General features: G+C 61.3%; 1 protein-coding gene across 3 annotated transcripts; it reads right to left on the reverse strand.

Annotated features, from left to right (window-relative positions):
* Nucleotides 1–7,786: 7,786 nt before the first annotated feature.
* On the reverse strand, nt 7,787–19,034 carry MAB21L4 (mab-21 like 4). 3 transcript variants are annotated; one of them, XM_037849922.1, is made up of 6 exons: nt 18,928–19,034; nt 17,765–18,282; nt 12,501–12,723; nt 10,704–10,857; nt 8,881–9,237; nt 7,787–8,211 (listed from the first exon to the last, which is right to left on the reverse strand). In XM_037849922.1, exons 2-6 carry the CDS (start codon nt 18,231–18,233, stop codon nt 8,119–8,121), a joined length of 1,296 nt encoding a protein of 431 aa, XP_037705850.1. In that variant the 5' UTR covers nt 18,234–18,282; nt 18,928–19,034; the 3' UTR covers nt 7,787–8,118. The 3 variants fall into 3 exon arrangements, with proteins under 3 accessions (XP_037705850.1, XP_037705848.1, XP_037705849.1); XM_037849920.1 differs by having other exon boundaries at nt 17,765–18,396; nt 18,928–18,979; XM_037849921.1 differs by lacking the exon at nt 18,928–19,034 and having other exon boundaries at nt 17,765–18,849.
* Nucleotides 19,035–21,069: the final 2,035 nt, after the last annotated feature.

Raw genomic sequence — 21,069 nt, forward strand, 5'->3', positions numbered from 1 at the left:
TTTTTAAATTAAGTTTAAATGTTTCTTCTTTTTTCATATCAACATTAAAGCAATGAATTTCCCTCTAACCTCTTCCTTAGCTGCATCTACAGAAGATTGGCAGATTGTCTTTTATTTTCATTCGTTTCAAAATATTTTATAATTTCCCTTGTGACTTCTTCTTTGAACTATAGATTATTTTGACTTGTATAATTTCCAAATATTTGGAGAGATTCTTATTTTATTGTTTTTTATTTCTAAATTAAGTCTGTTGTCAGAGATCCTCCTTTTGGATTTCGATTCTTTTGACTCTCCTGAGCTGGCACAAGGCCCATCTTGGCGACTGTTCCAGGAGCCCCTGGTTGAATCTTCTTCTGCCTTTGGGCATCGGCTCCACAACTATCAGTTCTGTCAGGTTGGGTGTTAGCTCTAGTGGAGCCTTCTCTCTGCTTACTGATTTTCTGGTCTGCTTTTTCTGTCAATTACTGAGAGAAGGGTGTTAAAATCTCCAACGATGTCTCTTTCTCCCTTTAATTCTGCCAAAGTTTCCTCATGAATTTTGAAGCTCTATTTCAGTATTGTTATATCTTCTTGATGAGTTGATCTTTTTATCATTATAAAATATTCCCCTTTACCTCTACGATACTCTCTGTCCCAAAGTCTATATCAACCAAAATTAATATCCCACATCATCTTTGTTATGTTTAATGTTTCCATGATATACTTTTTCCCATCCATTTAGATCCAAATGGCCTTTTCTTTATATGCATCTTCTAAAGAGTAAATAGTTGGGTCCTGCTTTTATTTTAATCTAGTCTGAATTTTTCTAACTTTTATTTGGAGGGTTTAGACTATTTACATGGGCTTAAAGCTCCAATCCAAATGTTGGTTCCTTATTCTGTTTGTCCTTTATTCCTCTTTGTTCTTTATACTTTTGTTCTTCCTTTCTTGCCTTATTTTGATTGAACTGCATATACTATAGTTTTCTATTTTATAAGTTGCATCAATATAAACCTCTATGTTATATTTAGTGGTTGCTCTGGAGATTACAATGGATATATTTTGCACCTTTTACTTTCAAATTATGTTATACTACTTCACACACATTTTAAGACTTAAAATACTAGAATTCCACCTATCTCCCTCCTGTACTTTGTGATATCACTGTTTTATATTTTATTACTATATATGCTATGAACCCCCTCAAAAATTATTTTCCCTTTAAACTATCAATAGTCCTAAAGATATTTAAGAAAAAAACTATACATATATGTACATATAAAATAAAAGTACTAAAAAAGGTCTTTTACATTTACCCAGATACTTTTTGTTTCTGGTTCTCTTCATTCCTTCCTGAAGATCTGGAGATTCATCCTTAGCCCTAAGAATTTTCTTTAGCATTTTGTGCAGTGCTGGTGGTGAATTCTCTCAGCTCCTGTCTGAATGAGAGTGCCTTTATTTTTCCTTTATTTTTGAAAAGGATATTTTCATTGTGATATAGAATTCTAGGTCAGCAGCTTTTTCCTTCAGTATTTAAAGATACCATTCCATTGTCTTCTAGCCTGCATTGTCCCTGGTGAGAAGTCTGCTGTTCTCCACTATCATTTTCCCCAACCCCCCACCCCACCCCCCCACCCCCCGCACCCCCACAACCCCAACCTCCCCTCCTCCACCGCCACCCCCACCCCCCACCCCCCCCAGCCTCCCCTCCCCCACCCTCACATCCCCCACCCCCAGCCTCCCCTCCCCCACCCCCACACCCCCACACCCCCAGCCTCCCCTCCCCCCCACCCCCACATCCCACCCCATATGTATGGCTCCTTGTGCTCCTGGCTGCTTTTAAGATCTGCTCCTCAACTTTTGTTTTCAGAGGTAGTCTCTGACATTCCTGGGTGTGGATTTCTTTGTATTCATCACTGTTGGGATTTGCTGAGCTTCTTGCCTCCATGGATTGATGTCTTTCAACAGTTTTGGAATGTTCTCAGTCATTTTCTCTTCAAATATTTCTCTGCCCCATTATCTCTCTTCTGTTCTTCCAGGATTCCAACTACAGTTATGTTCAACCTTTCAGTATTTTCCTACTTTACTCAAATGCTCTGTTCTGTTTCCTTCACGCTTTCTCTCTCTCTGTGTTTTGTTTCGTGCACTTTCTATTGACCTGTCTTCTGGTTCACTGGTCGTTTCCTCTGCTGTTCTTATCTTCTGTCAAGCTCATCTAATTAATTCTTTATTTATATATCATATTTTAATTCAGATATTTCCATTTGGTTCTTTTTTATAGTTTCACTGCTCTTTGAAATGTCCCATCTCCATTTACACGTTTCCACCTTTTGGACTCCTTCAGCCTTTTTAACAGAGTGATTTTAAGGTCACTTTACGATAGTTCCGTAATCTAAGTCATCTGTAGGTTTGCTTCTTGTGACTGCTTCCTTTCTTGATTGTGGATCACATTTTTTTGATCTTATAAGTGATTTTTATGGTGATTTTTTATTATACAATATATATTTTGCATGAAAGAACAGTGAAGATGGAAGTAAATAACACGCACCACCAGAAAGGAGCACATTGTTTCTTATGTCGAGACGTTAGAAGGTAAACTCAGTCCGCTAATCTGTCATTCGGCTGGTTGGGGCTTTGTTACAGCTTGAGTCTGATCCAGTTCATCATGGGCTTTAAATGTTCTGAGGTCAGAATAAAGACTTTCCTTTGCTGTGCCTGGGCTCTGAGCACAAGTGGGATTCTTGAGATCTGCTTCTGAGAGTGCTGGAGATCTCTCCCTGCTCCACAGCCCAGGTCTGAGCTCTTTTGGGTAGTTCTCTCCAGGCCCTCCCCTGCTTTCTGAGCCTCCTGGACGCAGCACCCTTCGGGAAAGCCTGGGATGCTTTGCGGGTGGGGTCACCCACAGCTGTCTTCCTCTCACCCAGTTCTTAGAGTCGAAAGCCTACAGGGCATGGGGTGGGATGGGGGAGCCACTTGCCAGGTCTGCTCTTTCTTAGGTGAGGGTTGAGAGGGCTGGAGGCAGGCTCCCTCGGTTCTCCTGTCCACGTCAGCCTGATCTCCTGGCCTGCTCCTCGTGGGTTTCCTGGGGCTCTTGTACTGTGCTCCCTCCTCTTGGTGCCTCTCAGATGGCAGCTGCTTTTCAGATGAGGGAGACTCCACACACGTCAGGGCAGAGCTCTCTCAGCCCCCTCCTCTGCCCCTTTTACCCTGGGCACTTGGTGAAGACCCTTGGGGAAGAGTTGGCACGTGGGGGAGACACACTGTGTGTCCCGGACCCCTCAGAATTACAATCTGTCATGTCAGACCTGACGTGGACTAAAACTCACTCAGAGTCTGGCTGGCTTTTCCTTCCCCACTGTATGGTGTACTCGTCCTCCTCTCACAGCTCCACCAGAGATGAGAGCAGTGGAGAGGCTTGTCTTTTATAAACGGCTCCTTACTTTCTGGAGTTTCGTTCATTGAGGTTTCTTTGTGTCCTCAGTTCTCTGAAGCATTTTTAAAAAATGATGATTGTATGGCTTATCCAGAATGTTTGAGTTGTTAGGGAAAGCACAATAATCTCTTGCATTTCTACACCTGTGTTAGTTTCCTAGGGCTTCCATAACAAAGTGCCCACACACTGGGTGACTTGGAGCAACACAAATTTATTCTATCACAGTCTGGAGACTAATAGTCCAAAATCAAGGTGTCAGCAGGGCACGGCCTCCAAAGGCTGCAGGAAGACTCTGTTCCGTGGCTGCTGACGGGCGCCTGCTGGCAGTTGAGGGCCTTCTTGCCTCAGTCGTCACATGGCGTTCTCCCCACTGTCTGTCCGTCTGTCCAGTTCTCCCCTTCTTATAAGGAAAACAGTCATACTGGATTGCCCCCACCAATCCAGTCTGGCCTCATCTGAGCTAAGAACATTTTCAAAGACCCTGTTTCCAATAAGGTCACACTCACAGGACCAGGGTTTAGGACTTGGGTGTGTGTTTTGGGGACACAGTTCAACCCAGAACAATGCCCAGAGTGGCAGCCGAGTCTAATGCCCATTCTTGACCACTCTCCATGCCTCTAGGGTCTGACCCCCATCACGAGGCCCTGACCAGCTGTGGCTGCTGTGGCTGCCCTCTCACAGGGGTCACTGCACACAGGAGTGTCTGGAGAATCTGAGATCCAGACATATCCCTCTGAACAGCAGCAGCCCTGCCCGCTCATGATGGTCAGGGTGCATCGCCCGCCAGAGCAGCTGTCTCGAGTCCCCACACAACCAAGCAGCAGCCTTCCCTGCAGGCCTGCTGGGAGCCCCACTGTGTCTTTCTCCTGGTAGAAGCTTTCCCCCGAGAACCAGGGCCTTGGGTCCAGTAGCGCCTGAATCCTACAAGCACGAGAGACGCGTTTCCCTGGTGGTGACTGGGAACGATGGGGACGCAGCCGCTCTTACTTCCCAGATGCGTTTGTTCCACCTATCAGGGATACCGTCATCTGACCATTTGTTCAAAGTTTATGCTACATCTTTCCCGAGCTGGTGCCCTAGTTATGCCTCCAAGAGGCCGTTCGGACACTCCTGTGGGCTGGCAGCCTCTCGGTGGTTCCAGGTGCCGCAGGACCACTGGGCCTCAGGCCGTGCACCCACCGTTGCCCCTCCCTCAACATAACGTCGGCACCTTGAACCAGAGTCGTGGTGCAGAGTGCCGTGTTAATAGAACAGGTGTTCTGTGAGCCCTCGGGGAGCCCTGCTGGCCAAGGCGCTGAGGACGGGTCAGAAAAACCCAAACCCAGAACACACGTCAATCGAGCAATAACAACCACTGCCTCGTCAGGGAGCAAGGGGTCAATGTACTCAACCTTCCCCCAGGGGCCGACTGGAGTCCGCAGGTGGGGGGCTGCCGAGAGGTCCAGCGTCAGCCCTGGAATCCAGTGTGGGGGACACGCTCTGTTCTGCTGCCAGGGGTGCTCTGGGCGTGGGCCCCTCGTGCAACCTCGGGGGCGTCCGAGGACAGAGACCGACTGCACGAGTCATTCCGCCCACCTGGCCGCCCCGCACCCTCTCGGAGGTGGATTTCTTCTGGCTTCGGTGTGGAATATGCAGATCCACCCTCTTACGTCCACCCCCACTAGTCCCTGCACGTGATTCCTCCTGGTCTCGGATCTTCTGCCCGGGCTCCTCCAGGCACCCGATCCACACGCCGAGGACTGTGCAGGAGTCCGTGTGTTTCCTCTCCTCGGGCCACTTCTCTCTCCACACACATGGGTGCCCCTCACCATTGTCTCTCAGGATCCCCCGCAGTCCATTTCCGACTTGCTCCCCTAGACCAGCCGTCACATCCATGAACCAGGCTCGAGGTTGTCCATCCCCCACCAGCCAGTCTACGGCCCCCGCTGCCCCGGTGAGGCCATGTGTGTGAGCTGAGGGGCCCCGGTGCACCGGAAGTGAGGACACGATGGCTCAGGCCACTGTTCCTGTATCTGACTTGTCCCCACCCAATCTGCTCGGCCTGATCCTGAATGGACCACGTCTGTCACACACGGGCTTGCTGCCACACTCCCCTGACCTTGTCACTTAGGACACCCAGCTCATGACGGGTGTGCCAGCTGGATTTATTATATCCTCCAAAAGAGCCAGGATCTTTTAACCCAATCTTGTCAGGTGGAAACTTGATTGAGTGTTTCCATGGAGATGTGACTCAATCAACTATGGGCTAGACCTGTGATTAAATTAAATTAAATTAAGTCTTAATTAAATCACTGGAGTCCTATAAGAGAGAAACATTTTGGAGAATGCTGTTGAAAGCTGATGCTTGGAGATGCGGACAGAAGGATGTTTGGAAATGCTAAGCTAAGAGACGCTAGCCCAGAGTTTGCCCTAGAGAAGCTGAGAGAGGACCCTCGGATAGTTAGATGCACAGGAGCTGAAGAAGGTAAGAGAGACAAACCCAGACACATTTTGGAGAAAGCCATTTTGAAACACAACCCAGGACCAGCAGACACCAGCCATGTGCCTTCCCAGCTGACAGAGGTGTTCCAGACGCCATTGGCCTTTCTTCAGTGAAGGTATCTTCTTGCTGATGCCTTAGCTTGGACACTTTTATGGCCCTAGGACTGTAAATTTGTAACCTCAAAAACCCCCTTTATAAAAGCCAATCCATTTCCGGTATTTTGCATAATGGCAGCTCTAGTAAACCGGAACGATGGGCTGCTTGGGTCCTGTGACCGCCTGGTGACCCTCCGAGGACCCAGTCTCTACCAGGACCCAACACCACGGCGACACCGCTTCTGGGCAGCAAACAGCTCTCCGCTGCAGATGACACTGTCTTGCTCCAGAGCCCTGTGCCCAGTGACCTTGTGGGGAGCTGCCCAAAGGCCAGGGGGTGCCCGGTGCAGCGTGGACGTGGTTGCACTGCAGCCTGCACCTGATGAAGATCATCGTGCACTGACCCCACCCAGGACTAGCGGCCTCTGAGTCACCCAGTAAGTGGGAAATCCTGAGCGAGGCGTGTGCGGGCTCCACAGTCCAATGAGGCCCGCTCGGCACAGACCCTGCTCGTGGTGGGAAGGGGGGCAAGGCACGAGACATTCGCTTTACCTCGGAAACAGCATCTCGGCAGCCTCCAGACTGCTGGAATCACCGTGTGCGAGACCCTTGACGCTCTGAGAGGGTTGTTTCCCACCTTGGGAACGGATGTGCCTTTTGGGGCAGCCTGACGTCATCGGCAGAGTGAACCAGCGGCTGTCCCGCAGGGTGTCCCGATGGCTGAGGCCCGTCAGGCCTGTACTGCGGCCCAGAGCGGGGGGCTAGCTTTGGCCTGGGGCATGACCGTGACCTATTGCTGCCTGTTCCCAGGGGATGCAAACCACCTCTGATCTCCTTTTGGACGGGGGTAGAGAAAATATGTTCCCGCCTTGGCGTCCACACAGCAAGCTACCGAGACTGTGCTACCCTGTTCTGCTAAAGACGCCACATCCAGTGCAGCATCTGCGTCACCTGCTGCCATTCACCAGGATCCCCCTGACTCCCCTGGGCCCGCTGGCAAGCTAGTCTTGGGGGTGGCTCTGAGCTCTGCTGTTCCCCGGCTGTGATGCTGTTTGAGGACCCCTTTGGCCATGGGGGCGGGAGTGGTTCAGCCTTCCCCTTGGCCTTTGCCACCACATGGCTGTCACTCCTGCTGAGCCTGTTCATCCTAATGTGGACTCAGACCTGGGGAAGGGTCCCCAGGGTGGGCCGGACCCTCTCACACGTTGTGAGTCAGATTTGGGCCAAGTTTCTGTCTCACAGGCCCCCCCTTTAATGGGGAGGTCCAACGGCATTTTGTGTGAGCTCAGGCTCTGAGCCCCACAGGCTTCGGGGCATCTGGCACCCCCCTCCCGAAGCGTGTGGTCACACTGCGTGGGAACACGAGTCCTCTTGTCGGAGGCTCAGGGGGGCTGCTGCCACAGGAGCCGGGTGTGGTGTGTCCCAGAAGCCGAGGGGCAGATGCCCCCAAGAAGCCAAGGAGGAGGGAGAAGAGAAGTGCCCATGGGATTGGGGCCCGTGAGGCCCCCGGGGCCCTCTGGGCACACTGTTCTCTGGAGTGAGGGGCTCCTGGTGCAGGGGGCTGAGAGGCTGTGAACTGGGGACACCAGGCCACGAGAGGGGGGTGGGAGGTGGCACCCAGAGGCCGGGGGGACTGGGAGGGGAGAATGCCTGCCGGGGAGGGTTCAGAACCTGGAGGAGAATGGAGAGTTTGAAATAGTCTGTCTACACACGGCTTTTCCACTTGTATGCACAGGAAACTGTTTTCCACCTAGGTACACACCACAGAGTGGACCCCGTCTCCCTCGGGTCTGCTCAGCACGTTGATTTATTAAAGACCAAGTGGGCAGTGCTTCAGCCCCAGGGAGACCCACACGCACACGCAGGGCCACGTCCCGGGCACCCCCAGGCCTCAGGTCTCCCCACAGCATCCCCGGGGGTCTCTGCGGCGTCACAGGAAGCACAGTGTCCCTCCTCCCGGACCCCCACCCCAAGGACAGGAGCCACTGCAAGGGGTCTGCACTGCCCAGCACCCTTGGACCCCCCAACAGTCTGAGTTAGTCCCTGGAGACAACGTCCCTCCACCACCCAGCACCTGCCACCCGCCCCTCCCTTTCTCCGGTGGGTGGGGACAGAGACGGGGCAGCCCCTCAGCTCTCCTCGCTGCCCAGAGCCTTGGTCTTCCGGAAGACGCCCTGCGTGGCCGTGATCCGGTCCTTGTCCTGGATGTTGAAGACCTGGAACTGCGGGCAGGGGTGGGGGAGAGGCCGCCTCTGAGCTCCCTGCAGCAGCCGGGCCCGACGCGACGAGGAGCAGCCTGCCCCCGTCCCCCCGGCCGTCCTCCCTGCACGTGCGCCCGCAGTGTCCTCTCCACCCTCCCGGGCTCAGCGTCTCCCAGTCGGGCCTGACCCAGGTGGGTGCTGACAGTGCACCACGCCTCCTCGCCCGCCCCACCCAGAGCGGGGCCTGTGGACAAGGGGCAACAATTCTTACACAGTCGTGGTGGGGTGGTGACCCTGGAGGCCCTTGGCACCCCTGCAGGGAGAGCCTGCTAAAATAGACACCCCTGGACCCCTCTGCTGCTAGGATGAGGGGGAGCTGGCCCGGGAAGGGGTGAGGGTGGGGCGGAGCAGGAGCCTGGGGTGCAGGAGGCCGGGGCTCAGCTGAGCGGGTGGGCCCTTGGGCTCAGGAGGGGCAGCGGTGGAGCTGCCGGAGCGGCTGGAGGGGCAGGAGGGTCTCTCAGGGTTCCCCGAGGGTCTGTTTGGGGGCGATTCTGGTGGGGAATGGCCGCGGGCTTGGGCGGGCAGCGGCCCCGGGGCTAGCAGCGAGGGGGGCCATCCGCAGCCCGTCCGATCCTGGGCCTCCCCCCGGCGCTCCTGGGGCCCCTGACCCGCGTGGCCGGCCGCACCCACCTTGTCCAGCAGGACGTCGAAGCGGGCGGTGGCCCAGCGGGCGGGGTCGCTGGCCGGCAGCTGCGGGAGCGCCTTGAGCCCGGGGCCGGCGTGTGGCGGGGGGCGGCGGCCCAGGTGCGTGGGGTGGACGCGCAGGCCGGCCTCGGGCTGCCGGGCGAAGGCCTCCACGCGCCCGCAGAGAGCCGGCAGGTCCAGGCCGGCGCCCCGCAGCAGGTTGCGCTCGGGGAAGAGGAGGTGCGGCAGGCTCCGGGCGCCCAGGCAGCAGCGCAGCACCGCGAGCAGGCGGCCCACCGCGCCCTGCAGCTCGGCCCAGTCCTCGCGCGCCGGGAACAGCGCCGCGGCCCACAGCAGCACCATCTGCGGGCGGCGGGCGGCACTCAGGGCTGCAGCCCGGCTCCCCCGGCCCCCGGCCCCCTGCCCCGGACCCTCGCACCTCCCCGCACGCTGCCCTGCCCTGGCTGCGGAGACAAAGCCGGCGTGTTCTGGCTGCCCCTTCCCGGCCGGGCTGGATCTGCTTCTTGGCTCCTCACCCTACTCTCCCAGGGTAGCCCATGCCGGCTACCATGATCCCTCTCAGGGGCTTCTGGGGCTCCCCGTCCTTGCCTCTGGGCCTTCCCCTCATGCTGCCCCCTGCTCCAACACACATTGAACTCCTACTCATCCCCTGCAGCCCTACCCAAAAGGCCCACCCTCCCGGATCTGCCAGCCCTGGCCTGTGCGCCCTCGACACCCGGGCCAGACCAACGTCTGAAAGCCACAGGGACTCGCCAACCTGGCCACCTCCTCCTGCCCCAACACCCCTCAGCTCAGCTTGGGGCTTGGTAGCCACAGTATGTCAGAGCCCGAGGGGTCACCAGAAGCCAGGACCCCACCCCAGGGGTGGGGGTGAGGTCCTGAGGGGGCAGCAGGTGGCCTGAGGTCACATGGGGACCTGTGGAAGTGCCTGGCGCCCCTGATGCCAGGTTGGGACACCTGTCCCTTAACGAGGAGCCAGCTGAGACCCCCCCTCACAAGGTGTCCATGGGACCCTGTCACGGTGTCCGCAGGCCACATGCCCTGCTTGCCAAGGGGGGGGCTGATCGGCAGAGACCCCCAAGACCCCGCAGCCCCCACCTCCTCCCCCCTCGCCACCCGGGATCTGACATGCTGCAGCTCCCGAGCCCCGAGCTGAGCTGAGGGGTGATGGGGCAGGAGGGTCGGCCGGGTTGGCGAGTCCCTGTGGCTTTCAGACGCTGCTCTTGCCCAGGCAGGGGTGGGGGTGGGTGTGGAGGAACATTCGAGCCCAAACACTGCCCGGGGGGGCTCAAAGCCCCTGGCCACAGCCCCTCCCTCACTCTCCACACCCGGGGGTTTATAAAGTCCGTGAGGACGCAGTTTTACCCGAGTGTCAGAAGCTCAGGAGCCACAAAAGGGGTGTTTTTCGCTTTTGAAGGATGGAGGCGTCCCTGAGAGGTGACCCGACTTTCCCGAGACCCCCCGGGGGGAAGATCAGGGACAGCAGGGGAGGCGGCGGGGGCACTGGGACCAAGGGCCCAGGCTCTCGGGCAGCATGCTGGGCAGGCGCGTGGCTCCTGGGCCAACCGAAGGGCATCCCAGAGCAGGAGGGCCTGGGGTCGCCGGCCCCGTGGCACTCATGTGCAAAGGGCCTGTGGCCACCTCAGGGCAGATGCTGCCTGCCCACGAGGCCTCAGAATCCTCCCCGACATAGGGCCAGCTGCAGGCTGTGCCCACGCAGAGCTGGCAGGAGGGCACACCATGTCCCACAGCCCAGACCCCTCGCTGGCAGAGGAGGGCCACACCAGCAGGGCCCCCATCACACAGACCTTCAGGTGGCCGAAGGTGAGCCCAGGGCTGCGGCCGCCATCCCGCCAGTGCTCGAGATTGACCCGGTCCAGGACGGAAAGGCTGTCGAGGCGGTGGCCCCGCAGGGCACCCAGCGCGTGGAGCAGCTGTGCCACCAGGTGGTCAGTGGAGACCCTGGAACCAGACGGGAGCATCAGTCGGCACCCGTGTCCCCTCACCCTGCGGTGCATCATGAGAAAGGGAGCCCCAACATCGGGGAGCCCCCGAGCCCATGGGACACCCGCCCCAGACCCTGCACAGTCACACGGGGTCCAGGACGGAAACGTCCAGTTTTGTTTGTAGACCCCCAGGCTGCAGGGGCGTCGGGGTGCCCCCAGGCCAGCCCAGCCCTCTTACTGTCAACAGGAAGGGGCCCCCAGGGTGGTCCCGTGAGGCACCCCAGCCCAGCAGCATGGCCACCCCTCCTCGCCCCATGTGGGACGCCCAGCCAGCCCTCCTCGGGCAGCCACAGCAGCCAAAGGGCTCGGGGTGTCCAGGTGCTCCCCAGGCCCATAGCGCAGGGCACTGCTCACCTCAGGGTCCCCAGCGACCCCTGTGCCCATAGCACACGGCACCGCCCACCAGAGGCGCCCCCTTAGGAGCCCCCTGCAAACAAGGACGGCCTGTTCCCCACAGGCCCCTCTTCCTGGGGTCGGACACAGGAATGACTTTCTGCCCCAAGGTCGGAGACCGTGGCTGTGGGCGTGGGAAGGCCGTGTGCTCCCCAGTTAGAGAAGCACCTCTCCCCACCCAGCCTTTCCCTCCCTTGGGGGGTGGGTGGACGGGGGTGCAGCCCCTGCCCTGCGAGGAGGTGAGTCGGGGTGTCCTGGCTGGGGATGCTCACGAGCGGAAAACCACAGCAGGGGGTGTCCAGCTCCACGCACTCCTCCCACTCCAGCGAGCGCGGCGTGCGGGCAGCCCCACCTGCCACCCTGGTCCCCCAGCCCGAGAGCCGGCTGCTGAGCCGCCCTGGCCAGTTCACCAGGTCCTGGCACCCAGGGTGCTGGGCTGGGGCTTGCCACCTTTGGTTTGGGGTCTCTCGGGAAACTCAGCCCCCCACCCCTCCCTCACAGACATGGCTCGGGTCTCCAGGGTGCTGGGTGGGTGCTGGGTGGGTGCCGGGAGGGTGCCGGGAGGGTGCTGGAGGCCCTCTCTGTGCTCAGAGGTCACCTGGACTGAGGTCAGAGGCCGAGGTTGGCCAGAGCCCCAGGGCCCGGGCAGGGCAGGAGCGGCTGTCACCAAACACCACAGGCGGGGGGACCCTTGGGAACGGACGGTCACCTGTAAAGGGCAGCCCCAGGTGGAAGAAACTGGAGAAGCCCCCGTGCGATTTTGTTGTCTTGGACTCCGAACCCCTCACCATGTGGGACCCCTCAGCCACTCCAGGAGCCTTCTGTGACCCTGGACAGGTCACTGTCTTCCTCTCCTGCTCTCCCACCCTAAGGGAAAGGGGCCGGGCTGGCTCCCGTGACGGTCCCGTCCAGTCCAGCCCTCTCCAGTCCTGGCTCCCTCAGTGGCTGGGACCCCATAAACCCCCTTTCATGGGTTGATGCTTGCCCCACCCCCTGGGCAACCGGGGGCCCGGCTCCATCTGCTCGGCCGTGTCCTCAGTGTCCCCAAGACCCCAATAGCCTCGGGTCAGACTGCTGGGGGAGAGGGGCCGGGACCCCGCAGAACCTCCTGCCAGAAGAGAAAGCCCTGGGGGCGGGCAGCAGGATGGGCGGCCCCTCCCTGCCTGCTCCCCGGGACCCCACGGACCCCGCGGACACATGTCCTACCTCCAGTGCTGGGCGTTGGCCGGCACCAGGTCCACCCCCTGGGCCGTGATCCTTTCCAAGCTGCCCTTGGGGAATCCGGATGTCAACTGGGCGCCCCGCAGGGTGAGTGCCCCACGCTTCCTCACCACTGGGATGACACTGAAGCGGATCGTCCTCCAGCCGCCGGACACCAGCAGGGACAGGTAGGGCTCCTCGGCCCTCAGGCTCGCCAAGTTCAGCGCACCTGTAGGGAAGCAGAAGGATGCTGAGAGGACCCTGCCATGCAGGCCCCCACACCTGTGCCCCACTCACCACAGCCCAGGATCCGTCCAACGGCCTCCCTCCTGCCCAGCTGGCCACGTCGCCATCATCTCCTTATTCCCGCAGCCCTCTCCGCTCTCCACCCTTCTCCCCACCTACAGGCAGCTGTTCCTCGCCTGCCAACTGACTCCACCCCTGCACACCTGTGTCTACCCCAGGACACCTGCATCCATCCCTGCACACCTGCACCCATCTCTGCACACCTGGATCCTCCCCAGGACACCTGGGTCCACCCCTGAAAACCCATGTCCACCCCTAGACACCTGCATCCACCTCTGCACACCTGCGTCCACCCCTGCACACCTGGATCCCCGCCCCGGGACCTCAGCCAAGCGAGCAGCCAGCCTTGCCTACGCAATGATACCTGTCACAGCTCAACGGTCAACTCAGTGACGTCCAACAGCCACCTCTGCCTGTGAGGTTTGTCTGTCCCGTCTCGCTCGCCCACACCCGGGGTCCCTGGGCCCGTCCTCTCTGCCCCGTCCCTGGGACCGTGCTCCTGGTGCCGCCCAGCTGACAGCCTGAGCCAGAGCGACGGCAGGGCTCAAGGGGCAGTTAGAGCCCCGGCCAGCGGTCCAAGGTGCCCAGGTGCCTCCGAGGCCCCCTGCCTGCAGCCTGGGCGGTGGGCTGCCATCTAGAGCTCTGGATGCCCAGCGTCCCCAGGGCCCCGAGGGCCTGCCCAGGGCAGCATCCCAGGAAACCCAACGGTGCTCTTGTGCCAGCTCCCGAGCCCTCCGTGGCTCTGCCCTGCCCAGGGTGAAGTGCAGTCTCCCCAGCAGGGTGCACACCGGCCGCAGCCCCCACCCCTGCCACTGCCCAGGGCCCCCAGCAGATCCACACACACCCCTCCCCTCAGAACTGCCTGACCCCCAGACGGGGCCGCTGCCTCTGGACTCCCTCAGCCCCCCGTGCCCGTGCCCCACACCACCGCAGTCGAGGCCCCCGCGTTGGGCTGTCTTTGTGTGTGCCACTTTCCCAAGAACATTCTGGAAGGTGCTGATATAATTTGAATGAAGTGCTTTAATTCCTGATAGTGGCTGAGTGGACATGCCCCCTCCGGTCTGGTTAAATTTTTCCTCTTCCTTGGAAGGAGCTTTAAAAATAACGGTGGCCCTGATGCGAGCACTGGGCTCTCGGGGGAAGCAGCCTCCACCCTGAGCCACCCCTGAGCACGCCTTGCCCTCAGCTCCCCACGACCTGGTCCCCTCAGGCCTCCCCAGTGTCCCAGCGAACATGGTCGGAGCTCACCCTGCACCCCGAGCTGAGCCAGGACACCAGGGCCCGAGTGCACCCGATGCGAGGCCGAGAACCAGGGTGGCAGGAGTGCGAGAGCTTCCGATTCTGTAGGGGATGAAGGCGGCCAGACCCGGGGGTGCCCTCCGCTGCCCTGTCCCCGGGGCCCCCACCCAGCAGCGAGCAGGCTGGCCCGTCTCCGGGAAGGTTGGCAGGCAGCGTTTCTCCACAGCCCTGTCGGTGCCGCGCACAGAGCCAGCCCCCACCCGACGTCCATCTACTGAACAAGGGAAAGAACCAAAGCACAGAAGCCAACCCAGTGCCCAGCTGCCCCCGCCCTCGGCAAGGGGTGGCACAAGCCACGGGACACGTGATCGCTTGGAAATGCTCCCCTGTTACACTCTCCCCCAGAAGATGTGGGCAGAGCAGTTACGCTGCCTCTAGGGTGCACTAAAAGCAGAAGTTCTGGAAGCCGGGGCAGAGCTCCCTGGCCCAGCCCTGGGGGCACGGGGGTCTGCCCTAAAGAGAGACCTTTGACCTTTCCCTCCCAGATGCCTCCCCCCCACACACAGAGGCCAGGGGCAGCGAGGACCCTTTCCCTGAACCCCGCGACCCCAAGACTTTCCCAACTGCCCCCTGCCCAGGGCTCACCCCCGACTCGTGCGGGGGCCTCTCCTACTCAGTCTTTCCAGCCCCTTTTCCTTCTTCACACCACATCCCACAGGATGCAGCACCAGGAGCTAACGTTTTGGGGGACTTGCCCTGCAGGGCCCTGCTCCAAGCCCCTTCCATAAATTAGCTCATCCAAACTCATGGCTGCCCTACACGATGAGGCTGTGACTGTCCATCTCCCAAAGGAGAAACTGAGTCACAGAGACCCCAGATCACAGCCTCAGCAATGGCCACTGGGTGGGCATGCTGCTAGAGACCCCAGAGGCCAGCCTTGAACCCCAGGCCCCTCACAGCTGACCTCTGCCCTCTGAGCCTGGTATGGCCAAGCCTGGGTGGCTGCACCACAGAGGAGCCCCCAGAGGCGAGGGGAGATAGAACCCCCCGGGCATCCCTGGACCAGGGGCCCTGCAGACAAGGACAGGCTCCGGAGAGGGGTAGCCTCTGGGGGCCCCAATCGTACCCCACTCTGGCGCTTTTCCTCTGGTGGACATGGAACATCCACTCACCACCCCCGGCCCTCTTCCCCTGCCCATTCTGCTCCCTCACAGCCACCCCGAGAGCCCCCCTCAATCTGCCACTCACCCCTTCTCAGACACAACGGCCTCACGGTGGGCTGGGGAAGCCCAGGACGGGGCTGGGGCCAGGCTGGGGTCGGGGTGGGGAAGACGCGGTGCCCACCCAGCCCTCGGGGGCCGGAGGAGGAGGCACCGTCTGGCCCCAGCAGGCCCGGCCGTTCTGCACCATGAGGCCTGGTCCTGCTCGACACCCCGAATTCCATATTTGAGACCCTCATCACCTGCAGCCCTGTCGCGATGCCACATTCTGCCCGAGACGTGTTCACGGAGCCGCCCGGAAGCCCCTTCCCCAGCGCACCGTCCTGTGGCTGCCCTGCCCCCACTGAGACCCATGGGGCTGGCCTTGAATTAACGAACCCCCAGACCACCCGGGGGGGGCCAGTGCATGCAGGGATGGGTCTGGGGAGGGGCCGCTCGGGTGGGCCCAGTTGTCCCAACTGCCAGGACAGAGGTCAGGCCGGCCAGCTGGGAGCGCGGCCCAGGATGGCCCAAAGCACGTGGCCTGGAGAAAGGCCTCCACGGTGGGCACCCATGGCCCGGAGACCCTGCAGGGGCGAGCCGGCCCCGCTGTGCAGACCCCGTCACCCCAGAATCACCCACCTCCCAGCACCCACCCAGAGCAGGTCCCGGCCCTGCCACCTGGGCCGCTACATCCTGCACGTGGGCCTCAGTTTCCCCAACAGTGAGGGTGGAGGGTGCAGTGACCCCAGGCCCCCCAACTCCACATTGGAGGCTCTTGAGGGTCTTGTCATCCAGAGCCGCCATGGGTGGCCTCGTCTCTGGATCTGCCACCAGCCGCACTTTTGTTTCCTGGATCGGCGGCCTGAGAGCCAGCCACCCCGCCCCACCCCAGCGTCCCAGCGCAGCCCCAGCAGGGACCTGAGCCCTGTCCCGGGGCCGCCCCACATCCCGTTCGAGGTTCACGTCAGAGGGCGAGGCCGGGGTTTCTCTCCAGGCCCAACCCGGCTTCCAGCTCCCACGGGTGCACCCGCCAGCCCCGGATCTGCCTTCTGGGCTGGGGAGCAGCCTGGGAACAGTGAATCGAGGGTGGCTGGGATTTACCCGAATGACCCCAGGGCGGGCAGGGCCTCCTGGTCACCCCACAGGGAGCGCGCTTCCAGGTGGGGCTGTGGGGACGGGGCCACCTAGCCACCCCTGGTAATTAGAAGGCTGAGAAGACAGCCAGATAAGGTGCCCCTGAGGGGACCCTGCCAGGCCCAGACACCTAATGACAAGCCTTGCCACCCCCCAAAGGTGCTATGTGTCATCAGCCCCAGGAGGCTGGCCACCCGCCCCAGCCACCTGCCCCGGCCACCTGCCCTGGTCACAGTCTGGACCAGGGAGCCAAGGTGAGGAGTCTGTCCCAGGAGCCCGAGCCTTCAGCCTCCCCATCCCCACTAGCCTCTGGGCCCAGGGAGCACCCAGTCGCCATGTGGCTGAAGCCCCCCAAGCCACCAGGAAGGCAGACAGAGCCTGGGAGTGGTCGGGCCTGGCTCCCCAAGCCTGGGTCAGCCCGAGTGGTCCCTGCCCCTCTGAGGTGGGCCGACCACCCCTGCTTACCTCCCGGAGGTCAGACGGCAAATGCCAGGGCAGGTGCCCCGTGACTCGAGCACAAATCGGGTAAGGAAGGGCCATTGCTACCTGGCCTCTCCCGGGGGAAGCAGGATGCTCCGCTCTGGTCCCCGAGTCCCTGCTCCAGCCAGGCCAACGGGAGGTCTTTCCCCAGCCCCCCAGCAGGACAATCTTTGACCCTCAGACACCCCTCCACCCGTCCTGGCCCCCACACAGGCAGCGCCCGCCTTCCAGCCACCCCACAGCCAGGCTGCCCTGCGGGGGATGTCCACCCTGGGGCCCACCCAGCCCCTCGATCACATCAGTGAGGTGCCCCAGATTGGGGCTGAGTCCCGAGTTGCCGGCTCTGGGCCCGAGACACTAATTACAACTTGGCCATAAATTAAAGCCGACAGTTGCACACTTACCCATGCACACATCCACACACAATCTGCATGCGTGTGCATGGGTGTACATAGCCCCATGTGCAATGCACACATCCACACACACTCACACACTCCTCCCAGAATCCATTACTAGATGCCAGAAGTGGGGGCAGCTGAGAGGATCATGAGGGTGGGCCATGGGGTCACGGAGCCCCCTGCCCAGGGCTGTGTCAGGGGCCCTCGCTAAGCAATGTAGCCAGGCAGGCAACACACTGGCATGTTTCTTGCCATTTAAAAAGTGACACCCACTAAATCTTCGTTACAAAAATCACCAGGTAAAAATTAGAAAACACAAAACGCATGAACTTTCTTAGAAGTGTTTAGTACTAGAAAGAACCTCAGAGCAGTGTTTCCTACTTGGCATGCACCAAGACACACACTGAGCAACACACCTGCACACACACAGTGAGCAATCTCACCTTGCACACCCACACATAGCGAGCACATGTGCACCTAGCACACTTGCAGAGCATCTGCGTGCCGCTACCTGGCGTGATGAGGCCGTGGTGCTTGCAGTGGACAGTGGCCGCCACCAGGAGGTCCCTGAGTACGTGCAGGACCTTGCTGGGCACAATGTAGCCCTGGCACTTGGTGTCACCCTCTGAGCAGGCACTGAAGACGTCATCAGTTGTCCACCGCTCCAGGCCGGCTGCGGCCCTGGGGACGCCCAGGCGGCAGGTCGCAGGGCCCTCGGTGGGCTCCTCAGTGATCAGGGCCTCGGCGTCCACCCACAGGGGCACCTCCACGTCCAGGGCCTCCTCCGAGGTGCGCAGGGCGGACTGGAAGGCCCCCAGGTCACGGGAGTAATCCACGAGGAAGCGGGCGTCCAGCGCGTGCACCTGCTCCAGCACGGTCAGCAGCACGTCCTCCGCTCGCTGGAAGTCCTGCACCCGGGCCGTCTGCCGCGAGCGGATGGCCTGCAGGTAGTGGTGCCACGGGGACACCTGCACGGCCATGGCCGGGCCTCGGGGGCTTGAGGAGTGCTCCTGGCTGCTGGGGACGCACCTGCCCAGGTGAGGAGCAGGTCACAGGTGGGGCACCTGCTCCCCGCAGAGCAGATTCCAGTGTGGAGGCCGGCAGGCGTGGTGCCGCCGTTAAATACCTGAACGGGGGCCAAGCCTTTGAAGCGGGGGTGACTCAGGGGCAGGCGGGTCCTAGTCGGGCCTAGTTGGGCTCCTCCGCCCCCCAGGTCCAGCTCAGGACGCCCCTGGGACATGCCCCTCAGGACACCCACGCTCCCCGGGTTTGGCCGCCGGCCTGGGCTGTCCCCGGACGTGGGGGTGGGTGCGTCTGACCCTCCTCCCAGCTCACCCCAGCAGAGGAAGGGCGGCAGGGTCTCTGTGGAGCTGGAGGGGTGCAGGGCACCCCCACTGCTCGGATGGGCGGGGTGAGGCAGGGAGGTGACGCCCCAGATCTCGGGATGCAGGAGCCGCCACGGCCCCTCCGCCCCGCGGCCCCTCTCAGGCAGCCAAGGAGCAACCAGCACCAAGGGCCGCGGTTACAGAACCTGAACTGGCCTCTGGGGGAGCCTCACCCCTGGGTGCACAGCCCCAGGCATGGAGCCCGCTGCCTCCTGCCCATGCCGCTGCCCCCCGGGGCCCTCGGCTGCCCACCCCTGCCCCTCCCGGCCCGGGGGCAGTGGGCACCCACCTGGGCCCGGGAGAGGAGCACGTCTGGTCGCAGGAGAAGCCGGGTTCCTGGGCTCCGCCTCGCCAGGCTGGAAAGCCGCCCCTGCCGGCCCCTCAGCACCTGTGCCGGGCACCCTGCCCGCCCACCCGCCCTTCCCGGCTCTGGGCAAGTCCCAGCCGGCAGGTGGAGGGGCAGCCCCCACGTCCACCCTCGGCCCCCACTTCGACCCTTGGCCCCGCTGGGCGGCCGTGGGCTCCGCGGGAGGCTCTGTCAACAGTGAGCGCAGATGACACCAGGATCCCGGGCGACGGCCCCGGATCCGCCCCCTCCCCGCCCCTGCGGCTCTCCAGGGAGCCGCCAGCCCCCACCCACGCCGGGGAACTCGGGTGCCCGGGAGCCGCGCCTGCGTCAGAGCCGGGCAGGGCAGGTCCTCCGAAGCCTCCGTGGGCAGCACGGGGAGCTCACCACCACACCAGGGAGACTGCTTTCCCTTCCTAAACCCAACCCCGGCCCGTGCTCTGGGGTCACCCTCGCAGGCAGCTGCTCAGGTAATGGCAGCCCCCGCCCATCCTTGGTCCCTCACCACAGCCCCTTCATGTCTGCAGAGCTGACCTGCAGGGAGGAGGACGGAGCTGTCACCTCCGCCGTCCCCTGGAGGGGTCAGGGCCCTGCTGCCCAGGACCACCCCGCCTGGCATCTCGGCCCTGGGGGCCCAGGCGGCCACTACCCCACCCGAGCCTTGGCTTGGCTGTCCGTGAAGCCCAGGCAGGAGGATGCAGTCAGCTCCTTCCGGAACCCCACAGCTGTCTCCTGAATTTTCCCAGGACACCAGGTAAGCCGCAGTCTAGCCCAGGCACCCGGGGGCTCCGAGGTGGAGGAAACTGCTGCCCATCTCCACACCCAGCATCTGCTCCTCCCTCTCCCGAGACCCCTCCCGCACCTGGGCGGCACCCCAGCCTCGAACACTGGACCGGGGCGCTGAGGCCGGCGCCTGCCTCTCTTGCCCTCCCCATTTCACCTCTGCTGTGCCCCCCACCCTGGGACCCCACTGCAAGGTGCGTCTCCACCCAGACACCTCACAGGCTCCCAAACCCGGTGAGGGCACAGCGGGCACCCCCAGTCCCCACCTCCGAGTCACCCGCCCCTCCCCCCAAGCCCACCCGCCTCCCCTCCTGGACGCCCGGGACCCAGGCCCCTCCCTCCGCCTCCCGCCAGTCAGCTGGTCCCCGCCCCTCCCCTCCCACGGCGCTCACCACGCAGAGATGGGGTCTCCCCATGCTCCCCTCAGCCTCACCCCACCCAGGCATCCACTGCTTTCCCCACATCCCCCAACCCTGCCTGGCTGAGTACCAGCCCACCCTTCCAGCCCCTGCAGGGACCCCCACAGCCCCCGTGCTGCTCCGGGATGCTGGCCGCCTGCCACCGAGCTGGCCCTGCCCTGTCCTGCGCCTGACCCAGCCCCATGAGCCCCTTTTGCCTGATTGACCCTGTGCCCTCCTAGATGGCAGCTCAGATCTGAACCCCTGACCTCTGCCCCATGGCCCTGTGTGCCGGTGGTCCGTGACCTCACCAGGTGGTGACTCTGTGAGGTGGTCCGGGGTTGGCTGCTTGGTGTGTCCTCAGAGCCAGCACGGGGGCCCCTGGAGAGCACCACACAGTCGTGGGTGAGGAGAGGCCCCATGGGAAGTGGACGTGTGCCCCCCTGAACCTGCAAGGGAGTCAGGGGGAGCAGGGGGAGTGGGGAGAAGGAGGAGCTGCTGGCAGAGGGGCTGGCACTGCCAGGCAAGGGGCATCCAGGAGACCCCAGGAGGCCAGAGGGAGCGGCAGGGGCAGTGTGGCCAGCGCTGGGAGGCGCGGAGAGGCCACACGTGGTCAGCCATCGCAGGCAGGTCTGACAGAGCCCCTCAGGGGGCACGGCTGCACCACGAGGGGTTTCGGCCACGCACACCACCACAAAACGCACGATTCTGTGCATTGAGCCTCTTCAGGCCACTCAGGGGTGAGAGCACAGAGCCTGTATTTCCGGAATCCCCAGATGCACCAGGAGAAGCTTGAACAGACTCCAAGAAGGTAACTGTGGGGAAATCCGGATAGGGTGGGAGCCGCCAGGGACAGCACCCAGGTGTGGTTCCAAGTCGGCCTCCCCGAGTCCCGCAGGTGTCG

The sequence above is a fragment of the Choloepus didactylus genome, chromosome 9 (genome assembly GCF_015220235.1).
Source record: "Choloepus didactylus isolate mChoDid1 chromosome 9, mChoDid1.pri, whole genome shotgun sequence".
In the NCBI taxonomy this organism is placed as follows: Eukaryota; Metazoa; Chordata; class Mammalia; order Pilosa; family Megalonychidae; genus Choloepus; species Choloepus didactylus.

Bases quoted from the DNA above. Each gene is read 5' to 3' on its own strand.
- MAB21L4 (XM_037849922.1), bottom strand. From the start codon at position 18,233: ATGGCCGTGCAGGTGTCCCCGTGGCACCACTACCTGCAGGCCATCCGC. The intron at 10,858-12,500 runs GTAGGACATGTG...GTCTGGTTCCAG, and splicing joins GCCAACGCCCAGCACTGGAG to GGTCTCCACTGACCACCTGG. The intron at 9,238-10,703 runs GTCTGTGTGATG...CGCCGCCCGCAG, and splicing joins TCACCTTCGGCCACCTGAAG to ATGGTGCTGCTGTGGGCCGC.